This window comes from Oncorhynchus keta, unplaced genomic scaffold (genome assembly GCF_023373465.1).
Source record: "Oncorhynchus keta strain PuntledgeMale-10-30-2019 unplaced genomic scaffold, Oket_V2 Un_contig_3968_pilon_pilon, whole genome shotgun sequence".
In the NCBI taxonomy this organism is placed as follows: domain Eukaryota; kingdom Metazoa; phylum Chordata; class Actinopteri; order Salmoniformes; family Salmonidae; genus Oncorhynchus; species Oncorhynchus keta.
Window position 1 is genome coordinate 313,805 of NW_026287529.1, and position 24,753 is coordinate 338,557.

Consider the following 24,753-nt stretch of genomic DNA (forward strand, 5'->3'; position numbering starts at 1 on the left):
CTGATTGCTGAACATCATACTGACCAAGTTGACACCATCAAGGCATCTATGAACACTGAAATCCACTCAGTGGTTCCTAAGGCCACAGTGGTCTATGCTAACCAACCCGAGGCACTGTCCAGTGAAGTGCTTCTGGGCACTGAAGGTAATGGAGATGTTGCTGACCGTGCTGTGGTGGGTTCTCTGACTCCAGACTGTGACCTGGCATTGGTTGAAGGGCTGGACCCTGGGTGGCACACCCCCCTGGTACTGATGGAGACCTTGGTGAATCCTGGCAATGACTCTGACCTGACTGTGTCTGACTCCAGTGAAGTGTCTCTGATCACTGACGACCTGCCAGTGGTGGACTCAGCTGTTGACTCCAGTGAAGTGTCTCTGATCACTGACGACCTGCCAGTGGTGGACTCAGCTGTTGACTCCAGTGAAGTGTCTCTGATCACTGACGACCTGCCAGTGGTGGACTCAGCTGTTGACTCCAGTGAAGTGTCTCTGATCACTGATGACCTGCCAGTGGTGGACTCAGCTGTTGACTCCAGTGAAGTGTCTCTGATCACTGACGACCTGCCAGTGGTGGACTCAGCTGTTGACTCCAGTGAAGTGTCTCTGATCACTGACGACCTGCCAGTGGTGGACTCAGCTGTTGACTCCAGAGGGCAGCAGAGGGCAGAGGATGACTTACAAAGCACTGACCAGCTGCTAACGAGGTCCTGTGCAGACTGTGTGACCACAGAGAAGCACTATGCTGTACCGTTTGAGGACTCTTTGAACTCTGACAAGGAAATCTCCCTCAACATTAAAGACCATGATGACCGACCTGCAGTAGACTTTAGCAGAGATTCTGTGAGCTCGTCTGACCAGTCTTTGTCCCTTGTTGCCACTGCTCTTGGATCAATAGTCACTATTGACTCTTTCAATAAGGCTCTGTTGTTTTCCAATATGTTCGACCAAGGCAAAGATAACTCTATTTACCAGCCTGTAGTGAAGTCTCAGACCACTGAAAATCTAATTAACCCCACTTTGGTGTCAGAGTCCATTCAATCTCTCATCAATGAAATCCTGGAAGATAACATTATCTCAGCCCCTGATGACAGAACTCTGTTCACTACAGACCATGTAGGATCACATGAGATTGAAATATTTATATCTAGAATGCACTTAGGCAGTGTTATCACCTGTCATGATGACCAGTTTTGGAGCCAGACAGTGAGGATGACATGGTTGACCCTTTGTCTCACACCAGTCATAGCCATCATCTGTGCGAGTCAGTCATGAGGCCCAAAGGTCAAGTCCAACTCAGTGGACATACTTGGTCACCCTCTTATGAGACTGATGACTGCCGTCGCTATGCTCAAGACCACAACGTGATGGAATACAAATTGAAATACAGCTGGGACCTAAAGTCTGCATGGGTTTCTGTGCCACACTACATTCTGACGAGAGGGGAGAGTGTGACCAAAAGGATGGAGGAGAGAAGAAGTATGGAGAAAAGGAATGGGAGAAGTGCTCCTCACAGTGTGACAGGAACTCTCTGATTGGTGAGTATTGTGATAATTATGTAGTTGATTATATTTCTATACATATTTTGACCACAGGAAAGGGTAGCCTATGTTTCCATGTTACTACAAGGTAGAAATAGATTAAATTGAATCCAACATTTTAATTATTGTGATTATTGGTGTAAATTTAGATTACAGGTATGTATTGATTGGATTTAAATGTTCCCTCTCGCTCTTTAGAGCATAATGGACAGTGGAGGATAGCCAGAGCAGTAGAGGCAGACACTGAAGAAATCCTTCCCAAGCCGTACATGAGAGACTTAGTTATGTACGATGGATTCAACCAGCTAAATGAGGAGAGGGTGGGAAATCAGCTGGTCCTCTCCTCTCTCTCAAGGGCTCTCAATGAGGTTAAGAAGGACACAGCTTTTTGGAGGTCATTGAGAGAGGGGATCAATACATTTACGAGAGAAAACGAGAGAATTAAAGATGAGATGAAGAAGAAAGACATGAGGAACTTTAACAGTGCCAAAGATCGAAGGGCAGAGAGAAAGAGGGCAAGGAGGAGGGAGCGAGAGCGGGAGAGGAACTGTGATTTGACCACATGGATGCCCTCCCGGTCCGGAATGGAAAGTTCCATTATAGGACTCCGTCCCAGGCCTCCGTCCCAGCCACTGCTCAGAGAACCAGTCTTAGCCAGAACCAGCTTCAGCCGCACCGACGCCAGAACGATAAAGGTTAGGGAGATGATCCTGCAAAGGAGCCGCATTGCCTACAAGATCAAGTGCCTGCAACGCCGGAAAGCGGCTGCTGAGGGGTTGACACTGACTGAGGGAGGTGGAGGACCTGAGGATGGGGGTGACGGAGAGACAGTGATGGACATTACAGGGCAAAGTAAGAAAGCCTCAAAGCGCAAGGGGTCAAAGGGCAAAGAGAGTGGAGGAGGGGAAGGTAGTGACTGGGCCAAATTCGGTCTGGAGGAAATTGTGGAGACCGATGACAGGAATAAAGAGAAGAGAACCAAAGTACGGACAGGGCAGAGAAGTAAGGACAAGCGAAGAGAAGAACGAGAGAGACAAAGATGTAGTAAGGAAACAGATTTGATCTCAGACGAATTAGCAAGAATGGACATAGAAAAAATAGATGGACATAAAGCGGATGAGACGATTAGCAAGATCTCTGAGGAAAATATTTCTAACAACTGTTGCGTAGAGACAAATGAGGGAGAAAAATATGATAGAAAACAGATTAAAGAAAAGACGAGCAGAACAAATGTACATACTGATGAGGGAGTGATGAGCAAAGCATCATGGGAAAGAGAAGAGGCTGGAGAGGAGAATGCTAAGACATTTCAAGAGAGCTTAAAAGTCCAGGGTAAGAGCATAACATTCAAGTTAATGATAAGTATAATGTGTCATAAATCACATTTTATTTGTCACACCAGGTGTTCACCTTACAGTGAAATGCCTACTTACAAGCTCTTAACCAACAGTGCAGTTGTAAGAAAATACCAACACAAAAAAGATAAGAGATAAGAAAAACAAATATTTAAGGAACAGCAGTAAATAACAATATCGGGGCGAAATACAAGATGTACCAGTTCAGAGTCAATGTGGAGGCTATATACAGGGTGTACCAGTTCAGAGTCAATGTGGAGGCTATATACAGGGTGTACCAGTTCAGAGTCAATGTGGAGGCTATATACAGGGTGTACCAGTTCAGAGTCAATGTGGAGGCTATATACAGGGTGTACCAGTTCAGAGTCAATGTGGAGGCTATATACAAGGTGTACCAGTTCAGAGTCAATGTGGAGGCTATATACAGGTGTACCAGTTCAGAGTCAATGTGGAGGCTATATACAGGGTGTACCAGTTCAGAGTCAATGTGGAGGCTATATACAGGGTGTACCAGTTCAGAGTCAATGTGGAGGCTATATACAGGGTGTACCAGTTCAGAGTCAATGTGGAGGCTATATACAGGGTGTACCAGTTCAGAGTCAATGTGGAGGCTATATACAGGGTGTACCAGTTCAGAGTCAATGTGGAGGCTATATACAGGGTGTACCAGTTCAGAGTCAATGTGGAGGCTATATACAGGGTGTACCAGTTCAGAGTCAATGTGGAGGCTATATACAGGGTGTACCAGTTCAGAGTCAATGTGGAGGCTATATACAAGGTGTACCAGTTCAGAGTCAATGTGGAGGCTATATACAGGGTGTACCAGTTCAGAGTCAATGTGGAGGCTATATACAGGGTGTACCAGTTCAGAGTCAATGTGGAGGCTATATACAGGGTGTACCAGTTCAGAGTCAATGTGGAGGCTATATACAGGGTGTACCAGTTCAGAGTCAATGTGGAGGCTATATACAGGGTGTACCAGTTCAGAGTCAATGTGGAGGCTATATACAGGGTGTACCAGTTCAGAGTCAATGTGGAGGCTATATACAAGGTGTACCAGTTCAGAGTCAATGTGGAGGCTATATACAGGGTGTACCAGTTCAGAGTCAATGTGGAGGCTATATACAGGGTGTACCAGTTCAGAGTCAATGTGGAGGCTATATACAGGTGTACCAGGTGTACCAGTTCAGAGTCAATGTGGAGGCTATATACAGGGTGTACCAGTTCAGAGTCAATGTGGAGGCTATATACAAGGTGTACCAGTTCAGAGTCAATGTGGAGGCTATATACAGGGTGTACCAGTTCAGAGTCAATGTGGAGGCTATATACAAGGTGTACCAGTTCAGAGTCAATGTGGAGGCTATATACAGGGTGTACCAGTTCAGAGTCAATGTGGAGGCTATATACAGGGTGTACCAGTTCAGAGTCAATGTGGAGGCTATATACAGGGTGTACCAGTTCAGAGTCAATGTGGAGGCTATATACAGGGTGTACCAGTTCAGAGTCAATGTGGAGGCTATATACAGGGTGTACCAGTTCAGAGTCAATGTGGAGGCTATATACAGGGTGTACCAGTTCAGAGTCAATGTGGAGGCTATATACAGGGTGTACCAGTTCAGAGTCAATGTGGAGGCTATATACCACAGGGTGTACCAGTTCAGAGTCAATGTGGAGGCTATATACAGGGTGTACCAGTTCAGAGTCAATGTGGAGGCTATATACAGGGTGTACCAGTTCAGAGTCAATGTGGAGGCTATATACAGGGTGTACCAGTTCAGAGTCAATGTGGAGGCTATATACAGGGTGTACCAGTTCAGAGTCAATGTGGAGGCTATATACAGGGTGTACCAGTTCAGAGTCAATGTGGAGGCTATATACAAGGTGTACCAGTTCAGAGTCAATGTGGAGGCTATATACAGGGTGTACCAGTTCAGAGTCAATGTGGAGGCTATATACAGGGTGTACCAGTTCAGAGTCAATGTGGAGGCTATATACAGGGTGTACCAGTTCAGAGTCAATGTGGAGGCTATATACAGGGTGTACCAGTTCAGAGTCAATGTGGAGGCTATATACAGGGTGTACCAGTTCAGAGTCAATGTGGAGGCTATATACAGGGTGTACCAGTTCAGAGTCAATGTGGAGGCTATATACAGGGTGTACCAGTTCAGAGTCAATGTGGAGGCTATATACAGGGTGTACCAGTTCAGAGTCAATGTGGAGGCTATATACAGGGTGTACCAGTTCAGAGTCAATGTGGAGGCTATATACAGGGTGTACCAGTTCAGAGTCAATGTGGAGGCTATATACAGGGTGTACCAGTTCAGAGTCAATGTGGAGGCTATATACAGGGTGTACCAGTTCAGAGTCAATGTGGAGGCTATATACAGGGTGTACCAGTTCAGAGTCAATGTGGAGGCTATATACAGGGTGTACCAGTTCAGAGTCAATGTGGAGGCTATATACAGGGTGTACCAGTTCAGAGTCAATGTGGAGGCTATATACCGGTTCAGAGTCAATGTGTACCAGTTCAGAGTCAATGTGGAGGCTATATACAGGGTGTACCAGTTCAGAGTCAATGTGGAGGCTATATACAGGGTGTACCAGTTCAGAGTCAATGTGGAGGCTATATACAAGGTGTACCAGTTCAGAGTCAATGTGGAGGCTATATACAAGGTGTACCAGTTCAGAGTGTACCAGTTCAGAGTCAATGTGGAGGCTATATACAGGGTGTACCAGTTCAGAGTCAATGTGGAGGCTATATACAGGGTGTACCAGTTCAGAGTCAATGTGGAGGCTATATACAGGGTGTACCAGTTCAGAGTCAATGTGGAGGCTATATACAGGGTGTACCGGTTCAGAGTCAATGTGGAGGCTATATACAGGGTGTACCGGTTCAGAGTCAATGTGGAGGCTATATACAGGGTGTACCAGTTCAGAGTCAATGTGGAGGCTATATACAGGGTGTACCAGTTCAGAGTCAATGTGGAGGCTATATACAGGGTGTACCAGTTCAGAGTCAATGTGGAGGCTATATACAGGGTGTACCAGTTCAGAGTCAATGTGGAGGCTATATACAGGGTGTACCGGTTCAGAGTCAATGTGGAGGCTATATACAGGGTGTACCGGTTCAGAGTCAATGTGGAGGCTATATACAGGGTGTACCAGTTCAGAGTCAATGTGGAGGCTATATACAGGGTGTACCAGTTCAGAGTCAATGTGGAGGCTATATACAGGGTGTACCAGTTCAGAGTCAATGTGGAGGCTATATACAGGGTGTACCAGTTCAGAGTCAATGTGGAGGCTATATACAGGGTGTACCAGTTCAGAGTCAATGTGGAGGCTATATACAGGGTGTACCAGTTCAGAGTCAATGTGGAGGCTATATACAGGGTGTACCAGTTCAGAGTCAATGTGGAGGCTATATACAGGGTGTACCAGTTCAGAGTCAATGTGGAGGCTATATACAGGGTGTACCAGTTCAGAGTCAATGTGGAGGCTATATACAGGGTGTACCAGTTCAGAGTCAATGTGGAGGCTATATACAAGGTGTACCAGTTCAGAGTCAATGTGGAGGCTATATACAAGGTGTACCAGTTCAGAGTCAATGTGGAGGCTATATACAAGGTGTACCAGTTCAGAGTCAATGTGTCAAGGTAATTGGGGTAATTATGTACATGCAGGTAGGGTTATTAAAATGGCTATGCATAGATAATAACAGAGAGTAGCAGCAGCATAGGGGGAGTGGGGGGATAATCTGGGTAGCCATTTGATTAGCTGTTCAGGAGTCTTATGGCTTGGGATAAGAGCTGTTTAGAAGCCTCTTGGACCTAGACATGTCGCTCCGGTACCGCTTGCCGTGCGGTAGCAGAGAGAACAGTCTATGACTGTTGGCAATTTGGTGGCAATTTTTAGGGCCTTCCTCTGACACCGCCTGATATAGAGGTCCTGGATAGCAGGAAGCTTGGCCCCGGTGATGTACTGGGCCATAGACACTACCCTCTGTAGTGCCTTGCGGTCGGAGGCCGAGCAGTTGCCATACCAGGCAGTGATGCAACCCGTCAGGATGCTCTCGATGGTGCAGCTGTAAAACCTTTTGAGGATCTGAGGAACCATGCCAAAATCTTTTCAGTCTCCTGAGGGGGAAAAGGTTTTGTCGTGCCCTCTTCACGACTGTCTTGATGTGCTTGAAACATGTTAGTTTGTTGGTGATGTGGATGCCAAGGGACTTGAAGCTCTCAACCTGCTCCACTACAGCCCTGTCGCTGAGAATGGGGCCGTGCTCAGCTCTCCTTTCCCTGTAGTCCACAATCATCTCCTTTGTCTTGATCACGTTGAGGGAGAGGTTGTTGTCCTTGCACCACATGGTCAGGTCTCTGACCTCCTCCCTATAGGCTGTCTCATCATTTTCGGTGATCAGGTGATGACACTGTTGTGATCAGGTGATGACACTGTTGTGATCAGGTGATGATCAGGTGATGACATTGTCATCAGCAATGATGGTTAATGATAGTGTTGGAGTTGTGCCTGGCCGTGCAGTCATGAGTGAACAGGGAGTACAGGAGGGGACTGAGCACGCACCCCTGAGGGGCCCCGTATTGAGGATCAGCGTGGCGGATGTGTTGTTACCTACCCTTACCACCTGGGAGCGGCCCATCAGGAAGTCTAGGATCCAGTTGCAGGTGTCTAGTCCCAGGGTCCATAGATTAGTGATGAGCTTTGAGGACACTATGGTGTTGAATGCTGAGCTGTAGTCAATGAATAGCATTCTGGCATAGGTGTTCCTTTTGTCCATGTGGAAAAGGGCAGTGTGGAATGCAATAAAGATTACATCATCTCTGGATCTGTTGGTGCGGTATGCAAATTGGAGTGGGTCTATGGTTTCTGGGACAATGGTGTTGATGTGAGCCATGACCAGCCTTTCAAAGCATTTCATGACTACAGACGTGGGTCAGTAGTCATTTAGGTAGGTTACCTTCGTGTTCTTGGGCACAGGGACTAGGGTAGTCTGCTTGAAACATGTTGGTATTACAGACTCAGTCAGGGACAGGTTGAAAATATCAGTGAAGACACTTGCCAGTTGGTTAGCGCATGCTCGGAGTACACGTCCTGGTAATCCATCTGGCCCTGCGGCCTTGTGAATGTTGACCTCTTTAAAGGTCTTACTCACATTGGTTGCGGAGAGCGTGACCACACAGTCAGTGTTACTTGCCTCGAAGCGAACATAGAAGTTATTTAGCTCATCTGGTAGGCTCGTGTCACTGGGCAGCTCTCGGTTGTGCTTCCCTTTGTCGTCTGTAATAGTTTGCAAGCCCTGCCACATCCAACAAGCGTCGGTGCCGGTGTAGTACGATTAGATCTTAGTCCTGTATTGACACTTAGGCTGTTTGATGGTTCGTCGGAGGTCATAGCAGGATTTCTTATAAGCTTCTGGGTTAGAGTCCCGCTCCTTGAAAGCAGCAGCTCTGCCCTTTAGCTCGGTGCGAATGTTGCCTGTAATCCATGGTTTCTGGTTGGGGTATGTACGTACAGTCACTGTGGGGATGACGTCCTCGATGCACTTATTGATAAAGCCAGTAACTGATGTGGTGTACTCCTCAATGCCATTGGCAGAATCCCGGAACATATTCCAGTCTCTGCCAGCAAAACTGTCCTGTAGTTTAGCATCTGCTTCATCTGACCACTGTTTTATAGACAGAGTCACTGGTGCTTCCTGCTTTAATTTAGTCTTGTAAGCAGGAATCAGGAGGATAGAGTTCTGGTCAGATTTGCCAAATGGCAGACGAGGGAGAGCTTTGTACACGTCTCTGTGTGTGATGTAAAGGTGGTCTAGAATTGTTTTCTCTCTGGTTGCACATTTAACATGCTGATAGAAATTCATTAAAACTGATTTAAGTCTCCCTGCATTAAAGTCACCGGCCAACATAACTGATGTTGATATAAATGTTTGTCCTGTTTGTGAATTATGAGTGAACTGATTTTTTTTGTTTTACTTTCAGAGGTCATAGATGGAGAGGAAGGTCCTACAGGAAGAAAGTTAGAGCATCAGAAGGCCAGAGACAGTGAGGAGATACAAAACAGTGATGGATATGTGAAAATGAGAGAGATTGGTAAAAGAAAGGAAGTGGAGGTAGAGGTTACAAAAATCTGTACCTCCTGTGATGAAATGTCCATCATGGTTCTGGAGAACCAAGGCAATGCTAGGCCTATGACAGACTCCCAGACTCCATTGAAGGGCAAAGGAAAGCAACAACATAGCCTTCCATACAAGAGAACAGAAGGACTTCAAGAGGAGATCAATTCAAAGGGTGAAATGCTTCAGGGTGGAAGACAAGTAAACTTCCCTTGGTGTCAGGCACAGAAACACAGAAGTCCGGGTGTGTTGGGTGATGTTGCAGGCTTCTGGAGAAAGGAGAAAAGAGTCCACAAGGAGAAAGACAGAGAGGAGAAGGACAGAGTGGGCCAGACATGGCGAGACCAGGGGGGAAATGACAGGGAGCAATGGAATGGAGAGACAGAGAGGGGTGGAGTTGGTAGGAGTAGAAGAGCTAGACAGAGAGGAAACCAGTTGCTGCTTTTTTCTAGGCAAAAGCACAGCAACTGGAATGACTCTCGTCCATCAGAGAGCAGCTGTGACTGGAGGAGCAGGGAGAAAGAGGTGCCTGAGAAACATGTTGAGAGTAGGATGGATAGGCAGAGAGGTGAGAGGCCTCTGAAGAGGGAAAAGAGCTAAAGGAACGAAATTAATTGATGTGTGTTAAATAAATATTATTTCAGATATCAGAAATTGGATTATAGAAGTTATTGGTAAATCCAGGCACATGATTCAGACAAAATGGAATCTATTAATATTATTCATCACTAAGACAAAGTATGTTATTTTTCCCTTTCTGCAAAGGGTTTGTGGGCGGGAAAACTATTTGATTAATATCCCTCCATTCGCGCTTCAATATCCGGCAAGGTTGAACGGTGACGGTCATTTCCACCTCCGACAGTTTCCGTGTGGCCACAATCAAGACAACCGCTGTAAACAAACTTTCAGTAACGGTTTAATTCCAGAAGAAATACATTTAAACAAAAAGATATGCATATCAAAACAGGTGAGTTTTGGGTACCGGTAGCTATTAGCACATTACTTTGTGACTTTCTACTTTGCCAACCTAGTAAAACGTTCTGAAATGAACACTCCCGGTACCGTGTGTTGGAGCCGGGGTGTTATGAAACTTCTCTAACGTAATGTTAGCTAGCTAGCCAGGAAATGGTTTATTGTTCCAATGCATACTTGAAGACTAACGGTATGGCCGTATTATAGTATCTCCTGCTTAGTTAAAAGTTACTATTTTAAATAAATTACGTTTCAGGTTAGCTGGCGTTGGCTACTGTTAACGTTACATACACGTTGCTTTTCTGTTTCTTAGCAGACTAGCTAGCTAGTTAGCAAGTGGTTGGTTGGCAAGGCAGTTCGATAAGGTTATAACGTTAGTTACATAGCTTTTTGCTCATATGACATACAACTTGCATAACATGGTTGTAAAGTAATTTAAGTGTCATTATAACATTTGCCACTGGAATTATATATTTTTTCAGCTTAATCGGTAGCTAGCTAGGCCGGACGTGGCGTGCATTCTAGCTCTGCGTAGCTATGTGGCTAGCTAACGTTAGCTAGCCAGTTAACCTAAAGCCCCAACAAAACCTAACAAGTTAAGATGGCTAGTTCATAATTTCACCAATAAACCATAACAAATGTGTAGTTTAAACTGTTCCATTTTTATATTAAATTATTAGGGGATTCTAACGATCTTCCTTTGCCTTCTATCTAACTTTAGGTACATGGGAGGCCAACACAGTGTGCGAGTCTGACACCCTGTGTGATCCTACTGGCCTTGTGTCCTCCACCAACCCAGAGGCTCATATTGGCAACCGCCGCCTATCACCTGGGTCTGGCAACTGTGGTGGAGGAGGTGGAGGCTGCCCAACTGGGGTTGACCAGCAGACCTGCCAAGCTTCACCCCAGGCCCTCGAGGGCAACCTGAACGGACCCGCCCATGTACATGCCTTCACTTACCGTAGAGACAGAGATCGTAGAGGCCAGCACAAAGGCCGTGGCCCTCGCAGAGAGGGGCCCAGGGGGCAGGGCGTGTAGCAGATAGGCCCCCGAAGCAGAGCCAGAAGGAGAGGTGGGTGGAGGACAGCCTGTCTCTACTCAAGCACCCACCTGCTTTTCCAGTGCAGGACAGCCCTGCCAAGCTGCAGCCGACCATCAGCTATGCCTCGAAAGTGAAGTCAGGGGCGGTGGGTGGAGTGCTGGAGGAGGAGGGCCGCCCAGCCATTGGTGTCCTGCTGCAGAACCAGTGGGGACTTAGTTTCATCAGTGAGGTCCTCCAAGCCACAGAGGGTTCAGTTCCCTCTCCTGCCCCCATAGCAGCACCTCAGCTCACATTTGGAGGTGAAACCGCCAACCCAACACAAGAGAGGCATCACATAGTCCAGGCCAGTGGTGAAATCCCAGTTCCTGTCAATACCTCAATCTCCATTGACCAGTACAGAGAAGAGGAAGCAAAGATCAATGGGAAGCTGCTTCTCACCTGTCACCATCTAAAAGAGGCTCTGCACTATCACACAATAGGTAAGGGCGGACGTGGTTAAGACCTCAATAATACATTAATGTATTATAAATGTTATTTTTCTGTGGCATCTGTCATAAAGTTGTATGCATCATATTATGAATCCTAACTATACCTTGTTCATTTTTAGAATGGAATGTCACCTGCAACAAACAGAAAGAAGGTGAGATGTTCATCAGGAAGGTCCATTATTAGAATTTGGACCGGATTCTCCACTCTGAAGCAGGGCTCATACTTTTAAAGGATTTTAAGATGTTTTCAGACCTCTAAAGTAGTCTAATGTCAAGAGAAAATCACATCCCACAACATCAGTGGTGTAAATTCAGTTTAGCTGTATGCCTCCACCCCAAATGAATAGAGAGTACGGTCACCCAATAAAACCAGGAAATGAAATGGTGCTCATCTTTTCCATTCATTTGAAGTTGTGGCGTATAGCTGGATACACACAACCACTGTCGTGGGACATGGTTTCATCTTGACATTACTTTCGAGGTTGGGGGGAAAAAATGGACAAACGTTACTTAAAAAATTAAATGGTCTCTTTAATGGTTTGATTTGTTAAATGTTGATATATTTTATTATCCCACCATAATATGTAATAACACCCAATAATACAAGATGGTTTAAATACAGATGGAACGATGAGACTGATATATAAATGTGAAGGATCCACTTGGACTATTGACTCATTTGTTCCAATTTGAAACAACGGGCTGTGGTCTCTTGGTTTAGTTATAAAAATCTTTGGTTTAAACGCGTAGAAGAATAAGTGCAGTGAAGAACTATCTCTTTGTGAGGGCACAGTCATTGAATTTCACGTTGTCTCTCAATTCCAAAGTACTTATGTTATCATTATCAACTGATTCCCCGTTGCTCTTCGGGGGCGGGGGGGTCATATTTTTTAAATCAATTGCCATCTCCATTTTTCTTAATGTTTATTTTTTTAAGGAAGTTGTCTTGGCATCACTAGATGAATTTGGATGTTTCTCTGTCAAGGCCTTCAGGTGAGGCTTGATACGATTTTAAGGTATCCCACCAGCGGAGTGTCATATTTAAAGAATCCATGAGCTGGGCCAGAGGCTTGGCAATTGTACGCAACCTTACAGGGCTCCCTTGTTAACCTTTCTAGATGAATAGATGGCAGGGTTAAATCTCACCTGACTTCTCAATAAGTAGATGGTGTAGAAAGCGCTACTGAACACAATTTTCACTAGGCTATTTGCATGCTCTAAGTGTTTGTGGTTATTCAGCATGACCAGTAGGCAAATTGTATTGGATCTAGAAGAGATCCTAATCGTGACCTCATTTAAACTTGCTGCATCTTGTCTGCAAAAACATTTGCATCATGCACCCTAATGGTTCTAAAGAAGGATACAACTTGTTTGTTTTTAATCTAGTGGGTTTCCCATTTCAGAAGTCCTTGCTGCAGCCCCCAAGGGCTAGATTGTATGAGAGGTTTGACAATGCTGCATGTCACTAAATGCTGTCTTATTTTTTTGTTTCAGATCCCAATAAGGTAGTTTGGTATAAGAACTCCCTGGACCAGCCAGCCTAGTGACTCATGGACCTGTCTGCCACAACACACACCCCCACACACCCCCATGCACTCAGGTCGATGTCTTTACACAAAGCCACACTGAGACACTTTGGACTAACTCCTTGATGAGATCCACAACTAGGGACTTTTCTAACGCCTTCAAAGGCCTGCCTTAATGAATTGGACCTGGAGTTCCTATCGGCTCAAAATGATTCGTTTTAATGTCGTGTTGAGTTGGTCTTTTTTTTAACAATCTTAAGAGCTGTCATTTTATTGTGAGGAACTGCAGTTTTATCAGACATTTTCTGTTTTGTCCTCTGTTGTAAGGGATCCGTCAAGCACTTTCTAATCTGTTGTGACCAATCCTTGGTACTCCTACCCTACCAGGTGTTTATTTTTTTCACAAATTTGAAAATGTGTTATACCTGCTTCATTTGACCGTATTTTACACGGGACAGATGTGTAATCATGTCTCCAGTTTACAGGGGTGCAGACAGCACAATAAGAAGGCACCCTTCCCCTGTCTGATCCTAATGCTGTTTTATTTTGTGCCCTGATTGGGTGAATGTTACTCATGAATCCATATGATTACTCATGATCACACTAGCTCAGTTTTATGATTTGAAATATATAAAAAAATACACTGGAGGATAAGTGAACAGTATTGCATAATAAAATTGAATGAACTTGACATGCCCCATGGTCTTACTGGTAATGCTCATACTAAATTTTTTTATCATTTTTACATATGATACATAAAACCCACAGCATTATTTGCTTTAATACGGACAGGTTTGACATTTTTTTACCTTTTTTTTAAAAGTAAACCGAGGGCTTGACTATCCTTGCCACTGAAGTTCAGCACGATTGAAATGTAAAGGTTATTTCCAATTTAGCCGACATGCAGTGTTTACTGCTAATGCAAGAACATTGCCTTTCAATTTCTATGGCGCTGAACTACTGCAATACGAACTGAAAAGGACAAAAATAAGTGATTGTGATCCTTGGATGACTTGATTGGATAAATGTTCAGTGGGCGGAGTTACAGGAAGGGGAGGGGGAAATCTGTTCGGTCTTGAGTTCCAAATTTACCTACCTTTGACTGAACAGCTTAAAATATGTGTGGAAAAGGCATAGTGCCCTCACCTCTGCTGGTGCAATGCACTGGGCTAGGGACCATAAGATCACAGGTTCTAATCTTGCTGATCCCCATCCTCAAAAGGTACATTTCAGCTTTCAGTGTAAAGCAAATTTTTATTTAATGTTAAGCCAATATTGCCACCTGTCAATGATTTTAGAAGGAATTATTTAAATGGTTTGATAATCCAGATCTGTTTAGTTGTAAAATCTAGCAACGCATCACTGACTATCTCCGGAGGTACTTCTTTTAATCGTATACACTTGTTAAAAAATATATTTGCACAATCAGAATGTTGACAAGATAAGGACACGTTAACACCAGGTATAAACGCGGCTATATTGTGGACTAGGGGCTGGATTAAATCCGTATCGCGGAAGAGCTGCATTATATTGACATTTAAAGGCATAGTTCCCGCGTTCGGAGACTTCATTTACGGTAAACGCTGCATATCTTGGCTCAATCAGAAATGACTTATTTTAATGCGGATCTTCTGCGATACAGATTGAATCCAGCGCTAGAGAAAGCCAAAAAAGATCAAAAGATAAAGGTGTTTTCTCCAAATGCGGGAACATTGCCTTTACATTTCAATCGCACTATAGCGCAGATTTTCTGCAGTCCGGATTTAATCTAGGCCTAAAATACTAATGAGTGTGGCTAAAAACTTGTGTTGAGGAGTTCAGAACGATAGAAGTGAGGCATAGAATATTTCTACATTCTTTCCCATCATGACACAACACATACAATCCAGGTAAAGGGAAGGTTGGTGCAAGTTGCAGCCTGTTGGGTAGTGAGCTGTCAATCTCTCCAGGTCACCTCCACTTCATCTGTTCTGTACCTGCCAACAACAATGTTTCTCTTGTCACTGGATGACAGCACAATATGGTCGACCTGTTGTCAAAAAATATCCAGTTAACATCTCTACACTTTTGTAAAATAGACGAAGAACTTCCTGTAACATTTTAGCTAAAATGTTTATGTAAAAGTAATCACTGTACAATAGAATGAAAGGGAATCATTGTACTGTACAATATAAATATGATAAATCATTGTACTGTATAATAGAATATGATCAAAGGGAATCACTGTACTGTACAATAGAATACAATGAAAGGGAATCATTTGAGTTGCAGGTATAGTGGAATTACCTTTGAGTGATCCATGAGTCTGACAGCTCAGTTGTCTGACCGGATCGGAACATCTCCCAGCCAGCCTGTGCAATCATTGCTCCATTATCGATACAAAAGCTGTGACACAACGAAACAGAATATCACATTTTAATAACAGGATGTACAAAGTTAAAGTACATTGTGAAATTAGCATCAACATAAGCCATTTTACTTGTATTAGTTCATAAATAATAAAGGTAAGCATTGAGTGTCTTAGATACACTTGTCAGATCCCTTGTATTGAAAACATAGTATGTAGAACCTTACCTCTCATCTGTAGCAAAGAGCTTTGCACCCCTCTCCTTGCACATGACTCCCATCATCTCCTGCAGACGCAGATTACCTACAGAGCAAAACCGTCATCAGCATTCCTGAAGGGTTGTGTTTGAGTTGTGCCTGTCCATAATGAGATCAGACAGATTTACATAATATTACATCTTATGTGTTTTAATGAATTACATTGGAAAGCCCACAACCCCCACAATGAAGTACAATTGACTTACAGCCAACGCCTCCAACGATGAGCACTTCCTGGGAGCTGCAGTGAGCCATGGCCCTCTCTGTGATCTCCACCAGCATGGAAAACAGGGTCTCCTACAGGACACACAAGTAGTGAAGGATCATTACACAGTGGTGTGCTCTGACACCTCTCAGACTGTGAGTGATGCCACCATGTAGCTGCCATCATTCTGAAAGGGAAGGGTGTTGCCGTGCCGATGCAGGAAACAGGCTGACAACAATGCACTGGGGCAGTTTATTGCTTTTGTTCTGACCTGTAGGGAGAAGCACAGGTCTTCTGCTGTACACTGATTACATTTCAACATCTTCCCAGCTGCTTCCTGAAAGAAAAGGGACAAATATGAACACATCAAACATGCCTCCCTTATTATAACCATTGTCCATCTAACTATCACAAAAACCCTGTCTCTCCCGGACAATGCTATGCAACCCAATGCAATGCAACTCAATGCAGAACTTAATTCCCACTTAAAGGCTCTGCATCTTACCTCGATATAGGATAGAATCCCAGAGAATGACACGTCCATCCCCTTCACCGTGTATGGAAGCTCCACATACTGTGTACCTCTGACAAAACAAACAGGAAATCAATGGTGGAAATATACACATATGAAAACATCTACTGGCCGACTGCAATTCCAAAGAAAACACATGTACTCACTTCTTGGCCATCTGCTCAATGTTGTACCCAGGGCTGGGATCATTGGAAATCTGAGTACAAACCATTTTGATTCATGAGAATGGTAAAACAATTTATTCAAGGTATAGTCCGAGTCCACAATAAATCTTAAAGAGGAGAAAAAGGATGTTGCTATCTCGCTTTAAAAACAAGATGCATGAAAAGAGGAGCAAATTGAAAATGATATTCAGCAACTCTTGTAAGAAGATGGAAGTGGACTACATGTTTCAGCATGTAGCCTTTATAGGAGCATTACTTAATCAGGTTTGTTTCAGTTTAGTCCCCTGAAGAGCCATGCAGAACTCACCTTTATCACCCTGGCAAACCTGTCCAGGCAGTTGCCCACTGCAATGTCGATGGTCTCACCAAATATCCTGTAGCGCCGCTCAGAGTATGCAATCACCTTCATGAGGAAACATTACATTAGAGCACAACTAAACCCAGAAACCTCAGTTGAGACAGGTATGAGTGCTAACTAAGGGAAAACCCTAAGAACTCTCAAGTTGTGCGGGACATCCCAAGTCTGTCTTAGTATATATGTATGGGTGACTGACCTGTGTGTTACCTCCACTGACATAGAGCACAGTGGGGTTATTGGCTTGAGTGATGAGGCGGCCCATCTCAATGTGGCCAATACAGTGGTTGACACCCAGGAGAGGCTTCCCCCACAGCTGGGCCACTGTGCGCGCCACCAGAGCCACTGTCACCAAGGGGGCACCCATCCCTGGTCCTGGGGTAAATAATATCATGTTGGTGAAAACTGAATGGTACTACAGGTCAGGAAAGGCCACTTCAGCTTTATAGGAATCAGTGACATAGGAGTTCCTGACCCTTTGTGTATGCCACGCAGTCAACGTCAGCAGGCTTCAGCCCTGCCTCCTCCAGCGCCTCCTTCAGAACTGTTAGGATGACACTGCGGTGATGTCTGGCTGTCTCACTAGGCAGGAACCCTGGGATGGAGAGTTAAGTCTGTTACTGCAACTACACACATGAGCATTAGGACAAACGCAAGCCTTCAGTTGTCATTTGAGTCTACTTTGAATTCAACCAACTTGCCTTGACCAGGGGGTGTAATGTAGGTGCGTCTGGGGTTTGAGAGTACTTCCCCATCCCTCACAATGCCCACACCAATCTTGTTGGCACTACCCTCAAATCCAATCACTACAGTCATGTCAGCTAGAGAGTTTGAGGGAGATGGAGAATTATAATGAATTATTTTTTTGAATAAAATAAAAACTTGAGCACATTGAAAGAATGTCATAGCTATTGGTCTTGTGTGCATCTGAAAAAAATATGTTCAGAGTGCGATGGCATTGCTACAAATACCAGAAACAGTTGCATACATCAGTTCATACAAGAATAAACAGTGCAATGTCAACGACTAAAAAGTACAAGTGTTCTTTTATTTATTCTTCAAAAGCAATACGAAAAGTAGAACATAAGCACTAGAATATAGATACCAAAAACAGTGTCATGTTTGGTTAAAACTATTAGAAGCATGATTAGTTAGCTAACACTCGGGTTGCACACCAGGTGGCGATCTAGATATACAATCAATTATTCAGTTCAAATGCCAAAAACGAAGGCACATTAAGAGCCAATTTCACGTGTTTTAAATGAAAAACATAATTTCAGATGAGAAAGCAAAAAGTTGAATACGAACCTTCCAGTTGCTGAGTATTTCGGGTTTCAGACAGTACTCTAGGCAGTGAGGACCCATAACAAGGGGTCGTTTGCTGATTTCCTTACAGAATTGTATCTTTCAATGTATTGTATTAACCAAAACAATTGGAAGCTAATTGTAGACATTTAATGTTTGACGTAAACAAATACATAACATGCATAAAAAGCTGATACCTGGTGCGTTCACGGATTCAGGGTAAAATCACATCAGGCATAATGTTGGGCAGCCTACACCACATGCGCGTGTGTGACCATGTTCCTCAAACCCCACTGCTTTGTTTTGGAGGAGTGACTGTGACACGGTTGAATCCTTTGTTGTGAAAACGCAAAGTAAGAATACTTTGGGTTCTCTCTAGTTCAATTCTTAGTTTGCAAAGAAGTAGTAGTAGCAGCAGTAGTTGCATTCATTTTCTGCCAGATTGCTCGTTCACATTTTGCCCATTTATTCAGACTCGATCTTCATTCGACATGGATTGAGCCATAGGCCGCACATAAAGTTATGTATATGTCCTAGCTAACTCGCTTATTATCAAAGATTCGCCTGTTTTTGCAGTAGTTACAGAATTGTTAAATGGATATGTGATACTGTAATGTAAACATCTTTATCACATATCTGGCGTACAAACTAGTAGCTATTGTGGCAGTAGCTGATGAGCTAAGCGTCGCTATTGTATTTGCTAAAGTGGCTGCTATAAATGAAGCTAATGACTTGATCATCTGTTTTTCTTTTCCCAGCGGCGACGCGTGTGTACTCGTGTGTGCGTGTTGTGTGTCTTCGGGGCGTGTGTGGGATAAGAACGAGTGAAAGTATGTCGAAAAGAGCGAAGAAAAATGAGCAGGAGGCTGGAGATGGTGACCATGACAACGGCACAGGTGAGACAATTGATGTGTCCTGTTTTTTGCGATATGTATCTTACACTTACATTATGTCTGAAGCAGAACAGAATACAAAAAAAATACTGTTACACCAGTCTCAATACCCCTCCTGTTTTCTCTTGTCACCTTACAGCTCCCGCTGCCAAGAAAGGAAAGAAGGTCAAGGAACCAGAGGCCCCCATTCTGTACAGTGACCCTCCTGATAAGATGAACAGCAAAGATGGTCGTGCTGCTAACATGAAGATCACCTCCTGGAATGTGGATGGGCTCAGAGCTTGGGTCAAGAAGAAGGGCCTTGATGTGAGTTTGGGAACCACAGTCCAAAGCTGCATTACGACTTGGCATTGAGCTATAAATCAAATCAAATTGTATTTGTCACGTGCGCCGAATATCACAGGTGTAGACCTTACAGTGAAATGCTTACTTACAAGCCCCTTACCAACAATGCAGTTTTAAAAGTATAAGAATAATAAAAATAACAAGTAGTTAAAGAGCAGCAGTAAAACAACAATAGCGAGACTATAGGGGTACTGGTACAGAGTCGATGTGCAGAGGCACCGGTTAGTTGAGATATAGTGCATAGAATTGTTAACTACACATGTGAAATAAGTCCACACACTACAGTTATGCAATGCATGAGATTTAAACGTTGAGTGTCTGTGAACTTCTGTTAAATACTAATGTCTGGTTCATTCATCTGCACAGTGGCTGCACCTTTTAAACACTGATAAATGGCAGTGCAATGTGAAGGAGCTGATTGGTTATTTTCCCTCTCTCTTGCCCAGTGGGTGCGTGACGAGGCCCCAGATGTGCTGTGCCTGCAGGAGACGAAGTGCGCTGAGAAGTCCCTTCCTGATGAAATCACCTCCATGCCCGAGTTCCCCCACAAGTACTGGGCTGGCTCCGATGAGAAGGAGGGCTATAGCGGGGTAGCTATGCTGTGCAAGACTGAGCCCCTCAAAGTTACCTATGGCATAGGTGAGTGAATGGCTGATCCTGTTAGGTGACCTAAACTGGGACATCCCCAATTTGTCTGCAGGTAAAGAAGCATGATAAAGGGCTAGATGCCCTCAATCTCACTCAAATCATTCAAGGAACCCACCAGCCCTAACTCTGGCCGAGGGCACCCTCATAGAGTATCCTGACCAGACTGGCCCTCAAATATACCTCCGCTGTCTTCAACCAGGATCTCAGCGATCACTGCCTCATCGCCTGTATCCGAACGGGCCGCAGTGAAGATCGACCACCCCTCATCACTGTCAAACGCTCCCTAAAACACTTCTGGAGCAGGCCTTTCTAATCGACCTGGCCCGAGTGTATCCTGGAAGGACAACCTCATCCCTCAGTTGAGGATGCCTGGTCATTCTTTAAAACGTAGGCTTCCTCACCATTTTAGATAAGCATGCTCTGTTCAAAAAATGCAGAACCAAGAACAGATACAGCCCTTGGGCAGTGACCACTGCCCTCGACCAGCACAAAAACATCCTGTGTAGCGGACTGCAATAGCATCAATAGCCCCAGTGATATGCACTGTTCAGGGAAGTGTGGAACCATGCATTGCAGTCAGTTCAGGAAAGCTAAGGCCAGCTTCTTCAGGCATGAAGTGCATCCTGTAGCTCCAACTCTGAAAGTTCTGGGACACTGTGAAGTCAACTATGGTGAAACATCAGAGCACCTCCTCCCAGCTGCCCACTGAAACTGGGCTAGGAAACACGGTCTCCACCGATAAATCCATGATTATCGAAAACTTCAATAAGCACTTTCAACGGCTGGCCATGCCTTCCGCCTGGCTACTCCAACCTCGGTCCAACAGTCCTGTCACCCATTTGAAGTTCCTCACCCAACACTGTGGTTCTCCTTTACCCAGACCAGATAGCAGTGTTCTGGAACAAGCTGCAAAACCTGCAACCCTCAAGGCAGCTGTGGCTTGACAATCTGGACCTGCTATTTCTAAACTATCTGCTAGCCATTGTCATTGAAACATTGCCCTTTACCAGGGCCTGTGAGTCCTATTCTTTCATTATCGTCTGAGATATAATGGAATGAAGAAAGCTGCCATTGAGTCATCCCCCTCTTCAAATTAGAACCCTGGACCCAAACTGCTATTAGACCAAATATCCATCCTGCCCTGCCTCAAATGGTTCAAGTCTGCAAGCAGGTCATGAGACCAATGTCAGTGGTACCTTCTCCGCTGTGCAATCTGGTTTCACCCCTTATTGCCGGTCAGTGGTGCACCTCAGCCCACTCAAGGTCCTGTTTTGTAAAAAAAAAAATCCCAAACCATTTGAGTTTATAAATGATATCATAACATGCCATCGGAGTTTATAGACTCTAAAATCACCAAATTCATCTACTTAAAGTTTAGTTTTCGGATGACTGCCTTGCCTGGTTTCCATTTTATTACTTTTAAACTGAGTTTTCAGTGTGTCAAAGACAGAGGGCATGCTGTCCGGTCATCTGAAAGTCTCTATGGGGGTAAACTCATTTGAGCTACAACTCTGAAAATTCAATGTATATACAATAAAATGTTGCTCTTGCAGACGGGCATTCACCTTTTATCCACCTCTACATTGTGATAATCAATTCAAAACATTTTGTCCGGGATTAATTGACACTGTGCTATCAGATTAAATCCAGGCCAAAGTTGTCACGAGCTTCATGCCATAGAAGCAGCTGTCTTCCGTGGCCAACAATGCTCTTTCAGCTGAGGAAAACCAAATTCAAAACCGAATGCTGCCTGCACCCGCATGCCCGACTAGCATATGACCACCCTGGATGGTTCCAACCTTGAATATGTGAACAAATCTATAAATGTAGTAATCATCTGCTGAACTGCAAACTCCCAGACTCACATCAAACATCTCCAATCAAAAATCAAATCCTCGGCTTTTAATGCACAAAAATCCTTCACTCATGCTGCCAAGCTTACCTTTCCAAAAAATACATCCTACCTGATCCAGGTGGGACATATGTCATCTACAAAATGGCTTAAACACATGATCTATTTTACCAGGCAAACTGGATGCAGTCTACTTTACAGTGCCATCCGTTTTGTCACCAGAAGACGCTACCACCCACCACTGCGACTTGTATGCTCTAATCGGCTGGCCCTCACTGAGATGCATTGCCTTAGACCACTGTGCCACAGGTCATCTACAAGTCCTGATGGGTAAAGGCTCCCACTTAAAATCTCAGTTTTTCACTGGTGATGGCACACCCATCCTTCTGCGCAGGAATCCAGCAGAGGTGATCTCACTGATCATCCTGACGCCCTAAAGCCAACACCTCATTTGGCCGGACCTCCACATTCAGTACTCTGCTGCCTGTGACCCAGACAGCTAATGAAATGGAGACTTTTATCTCTCCAACTTCAAACATAAAGCTATCCGAGCAGCTAAAGTGGTGGTCGCTGCAGCTGTACATAGTCCCAGGTAAATAGCTCACCCTTTTTTCACCTGACCTCATTCCATACTGATTTTTATACTGTTTTTATTTATTGAATTTTCTGCTCTTTTGAACTGTAACACCAATATCTCTACCTGTACATGCCCATTGATCATTTATATTGTTATTCAGTATTTATATTTTACACTCCTCACACATTGTATATAGACTGCCCATTTTTCTACTGTGTTATTTGACTTGCTAATTGTTTACTCCATGTGTAACTCTGTGTTGTCTGTTCACACTGCTATGCTTTATCTTGGCCAGGTCGCAGTTGAAAATGAGAACTTGTTCTCAACTAGCCTACCTGGTTAAATTGAAATAAAAAAATAAAAAAATACTCTAGTTGGCTGTGAGTGTCTTATCTTTACCTATTGACTGTTCTCACCAGGTGCCTAGTTAACCTGCCTATCCCCAATCTGTCTGCAGGTGAATGGAGCATGATAGGAGGACCGTGTTATCACTGCTGAGTTCCCCACCTTCTTCCTGGTCAGCCTGGAACGTGCCCAACTCTGGCCGAGGCCTGGTGCGCCTGGACTATAGAAGATTTGGGACGTGGAGAAAGGCCTACCAGCGACCTGGACAAGCGGAAGCCCCTGGTGCTGTGTGGCGATCTGAACGTGGCCCATGAGGAGATGTGACCTGAAGAACTCCAAAGGCAATAAAAAACGCAGGCTCACAGCAGAGGAGCGTGAGGGCTTCAATCAGCTGCTGGCTGCAGGCTTCACCGACAGCTTCCTCTGAGCTGTTCCCCGAGCAGGCCAACGCGTACACCTTCTGGACCTACATGATGAACTCTCGCTCTAAGAACGTAGGCTGGCGTCTGGACTACTTTGTGCTGTCCTCTGCTCTACTGCCAGGTCTTTGTGATAGCAAGATCCGCAACCAAGCTATGGGCAGTGACCACTGCCCCATCACTCTACACATGGTTGTGTAGATCAGTCTGGCCAAAGTGCTGGATCAATTGTTTCCCAGTTCACTAGTTTTGGCAGTGTGGCCATGCATTGTTTTCTCATGTTAAATGTGACCTAGGTGGCGGACCTCAGATGAAGTCATGTCATTCCCAACTACTGAAACTAATCTGTATGCCGGTGTGCACTCAACATGAGTGAAACATCAGAACCTGGAAACACGTTTCTACTGAAACTGGGATTCTCAAATGAGTTTACTTGAACCTCAAATCTTAAATTGTATAAACTACCGTAGTCACAATTGTCCTGTCACCCATTTGAAGTGACTATTCAACACTGTGCTTTACTTTCCCACCCACACAGTGCACTCTGTGACATCTGGTAACAAACTGCATAATCCCTGCAAGTCCTCTGAGGCACTGTGTTCTTTAAACATGTGAAACTGATGTTGGTGCTAAATAACTGCTAGTCTGTCATTGAAACATTGCTCCTTTGAAGGGAATGTGAGTCCTATTTTGTTAATTAATATTATATATAATGGTAATGAAGTCATTACCATTGAGTGAATATTGATAAATTAATCACGGTACAGATTTATTAGCATGCAAACATTCAGACCCGGATTGATGGCCAGTATTAAGATTGTCAAATGGTTCAACCTCTGCAGAGCTGATATGAGACCAATGTCAGTGGTATCTCACCCCGTACTGCCAATGTCAGTGGTATCTCACCCTTATTGCCAATGTCAGTGGTATCTCACCCCGTTGCCAATAAACAGTGGTGCCAATGTCAGTGGTATCTCACCCCAATGTCAGTGGTATTACTTATTGCCAATGTCAGTGGTATCTCACCCTTTACTGCCAATGTCCCACAGAGCAAAGTTTCTAAGACATGCCTGTTTTGTAAAAAAAAAAAAAATCCCAAACCATAGCTTGAGTTTATAGATGGTAAATGTACCCATGCATCTATTAAAGTTTAGTTTTAAGTATGCTTGAGTTTCCATTTTATTAGGTTTTAAACTGAGGTTTTCATTACAAAAGACAGTAACAATTTTTGTATTGTTCATTGAAATCTCTTCATTAAACTCATTTGAGCTACAACTCTGAAAATACAATGTACTATACACATAAAATGCATTTTAGCAGACGGACACGAGGCACAATTCTTTTAGTACTTCTACATTGTGATAATCAACCAAAAAAACATTTTGTCCGGGATTAATTGCAGCCAGGGCTCTACAGATTAAATCCAGGCCAAAGTTGTCACATGAGTGATTCAGCTCA

At 44.2% G+C, this 24,753-nt stretch overlaps 4 protein-coding genes and 1 pseudogene across 6 annotated transcripts; 4 read left to right on the top strand and 1 right to left on the bottom strand.

Moving 5' to 3' along the window:
* The first annotated feature begins 1,393 nt into the window (after window positions 1-1,393).
* On the top strand, window positions 1,394-9,677 carry LOC127924344 (histone-lysine N-methyltransferase, H3 lysine-79 specific-like). 2 transcript variants are annotated; one of them, XM_052508945.1, is made up of 3 exons: window positions 1,394-1,535; window positions 1,737-2,870; window positions 8,890-9,677. In XM_052508945.1, the coding sequence occupies exons 1-3, from the start codon at window positions 1,406-1,408 to the stop codon at window positions 9,621-9,623; spliced, it is 1,998 nt and encodes a 665-aa protein (XP_052364905.1). In that variant the 5' UTR covers window positions 1,394-1,405; the 3' UTR covers window positions 9,624-9,677. The 2 variants fall into 2 exon arrangements, with proteins under 2 accessions (XP_052364905.1, XP_052364906.1); XM_052508946.1 differs by having other exon boundaries at window positions 1,737-2,390.
* Window positions 9,678-9,825: 148 nt separating this feature from the next.
* LOC118374002 (uncharacterized) lies at window positions 9,826-13,742 on the top strand. Its single transcript, XM_052508949.1, is given in 5 exon segments — window positions 9,826-9,990; window positions 10,717-11,016; window positions 11,019-11,516; window positions 11,645-11,677; window positions 13,020-13,742. Coding segments are annotated over 5 exon segments (897 nt in total). The 5' UTR covers window positions 9,826-9,974; the 3' UTR covers window positions 13,070-13,742.
* A 680-nt stretch (window positions 13,743-14,422) lies between these two features.
* On the bottom strand, window positions 14,423-18,358 carry LOC118374001 (tRNA N6-adenosine threonylcarbamoyltransferase). 2 transcript variants are annotated; one of them, XM_052508948.1, is made up of 12 exons: window positions 18,220-18,358; window positions 17,613-17,732; window positions 17,387-17,506; window positions 17,111-17,286; window positions 16,864-16,959; window positions 16,539-16,588; window positions 16,366-16,444; window positions 16,132-16,197; window positions 15,862-15,952; window positions 15,626-15,701; window positions 15,338-15,436; window positions 14,423-15,027 (listed from the first exon to the last, which is right to left on the bottom strand). In XM_052508948.1, exons 2-12 carry the CDS (start codon window positions 17,725-17,727, stop codon window positions 14,988-14,990), a joined length of 1,008 nt encoding a protein of 335 aa, XP_052364908.1. In that variant the 5' UTR covers window positions 17,728-17,732; window positions 18,220-18,358; the 3' UTR covers window positions 14,423-14,987. The 2 variants fall into 2 exon arrangements, with proteins under 2 accessions (XP_052364908.1, XP_052364907.1); XM_052508947.1 differs by having other exon boundaries at window positions 14,423-15,080.
* Window positions 18,359-18,426: 68 nt separating this feature from the next.
* Window positions 18,427-20,108, top strand: LOC127924345 (DNA-(apurinic or apyrimidinic site) endonuclease-like). Its single transcript, XM_052508950.1, has 4 exons — window positions 18,427-18,569; window positions 18,975-19,112; window positions 19,249-19,415; window positions 19,901-20,108. Exons 2-4 carry the CDS (start codon window positions 19,049-19,051, stop codon window positions 20,099-20,101), a joined length of 432 nt encoding a protein of 143 aa, XP_052364910.1. The 5' UTR covers window positions 18,427-18,569; window positions 18,975-19,048; the 3' UTR covers window positions 20,102-20,108.
* A 2,884-nt stretch (window positions 20,109-22,992) lies between these two features.
* Window positions 22,993-24,227, top strand: LOC127924341 (DNA-(apurinic or apyrimidinic site) endonuclease-like; annotated as a pseudogene).
* The last annotated feature ends 526 nt before the right edge of the window (window positions 24,228-24,753 follow it).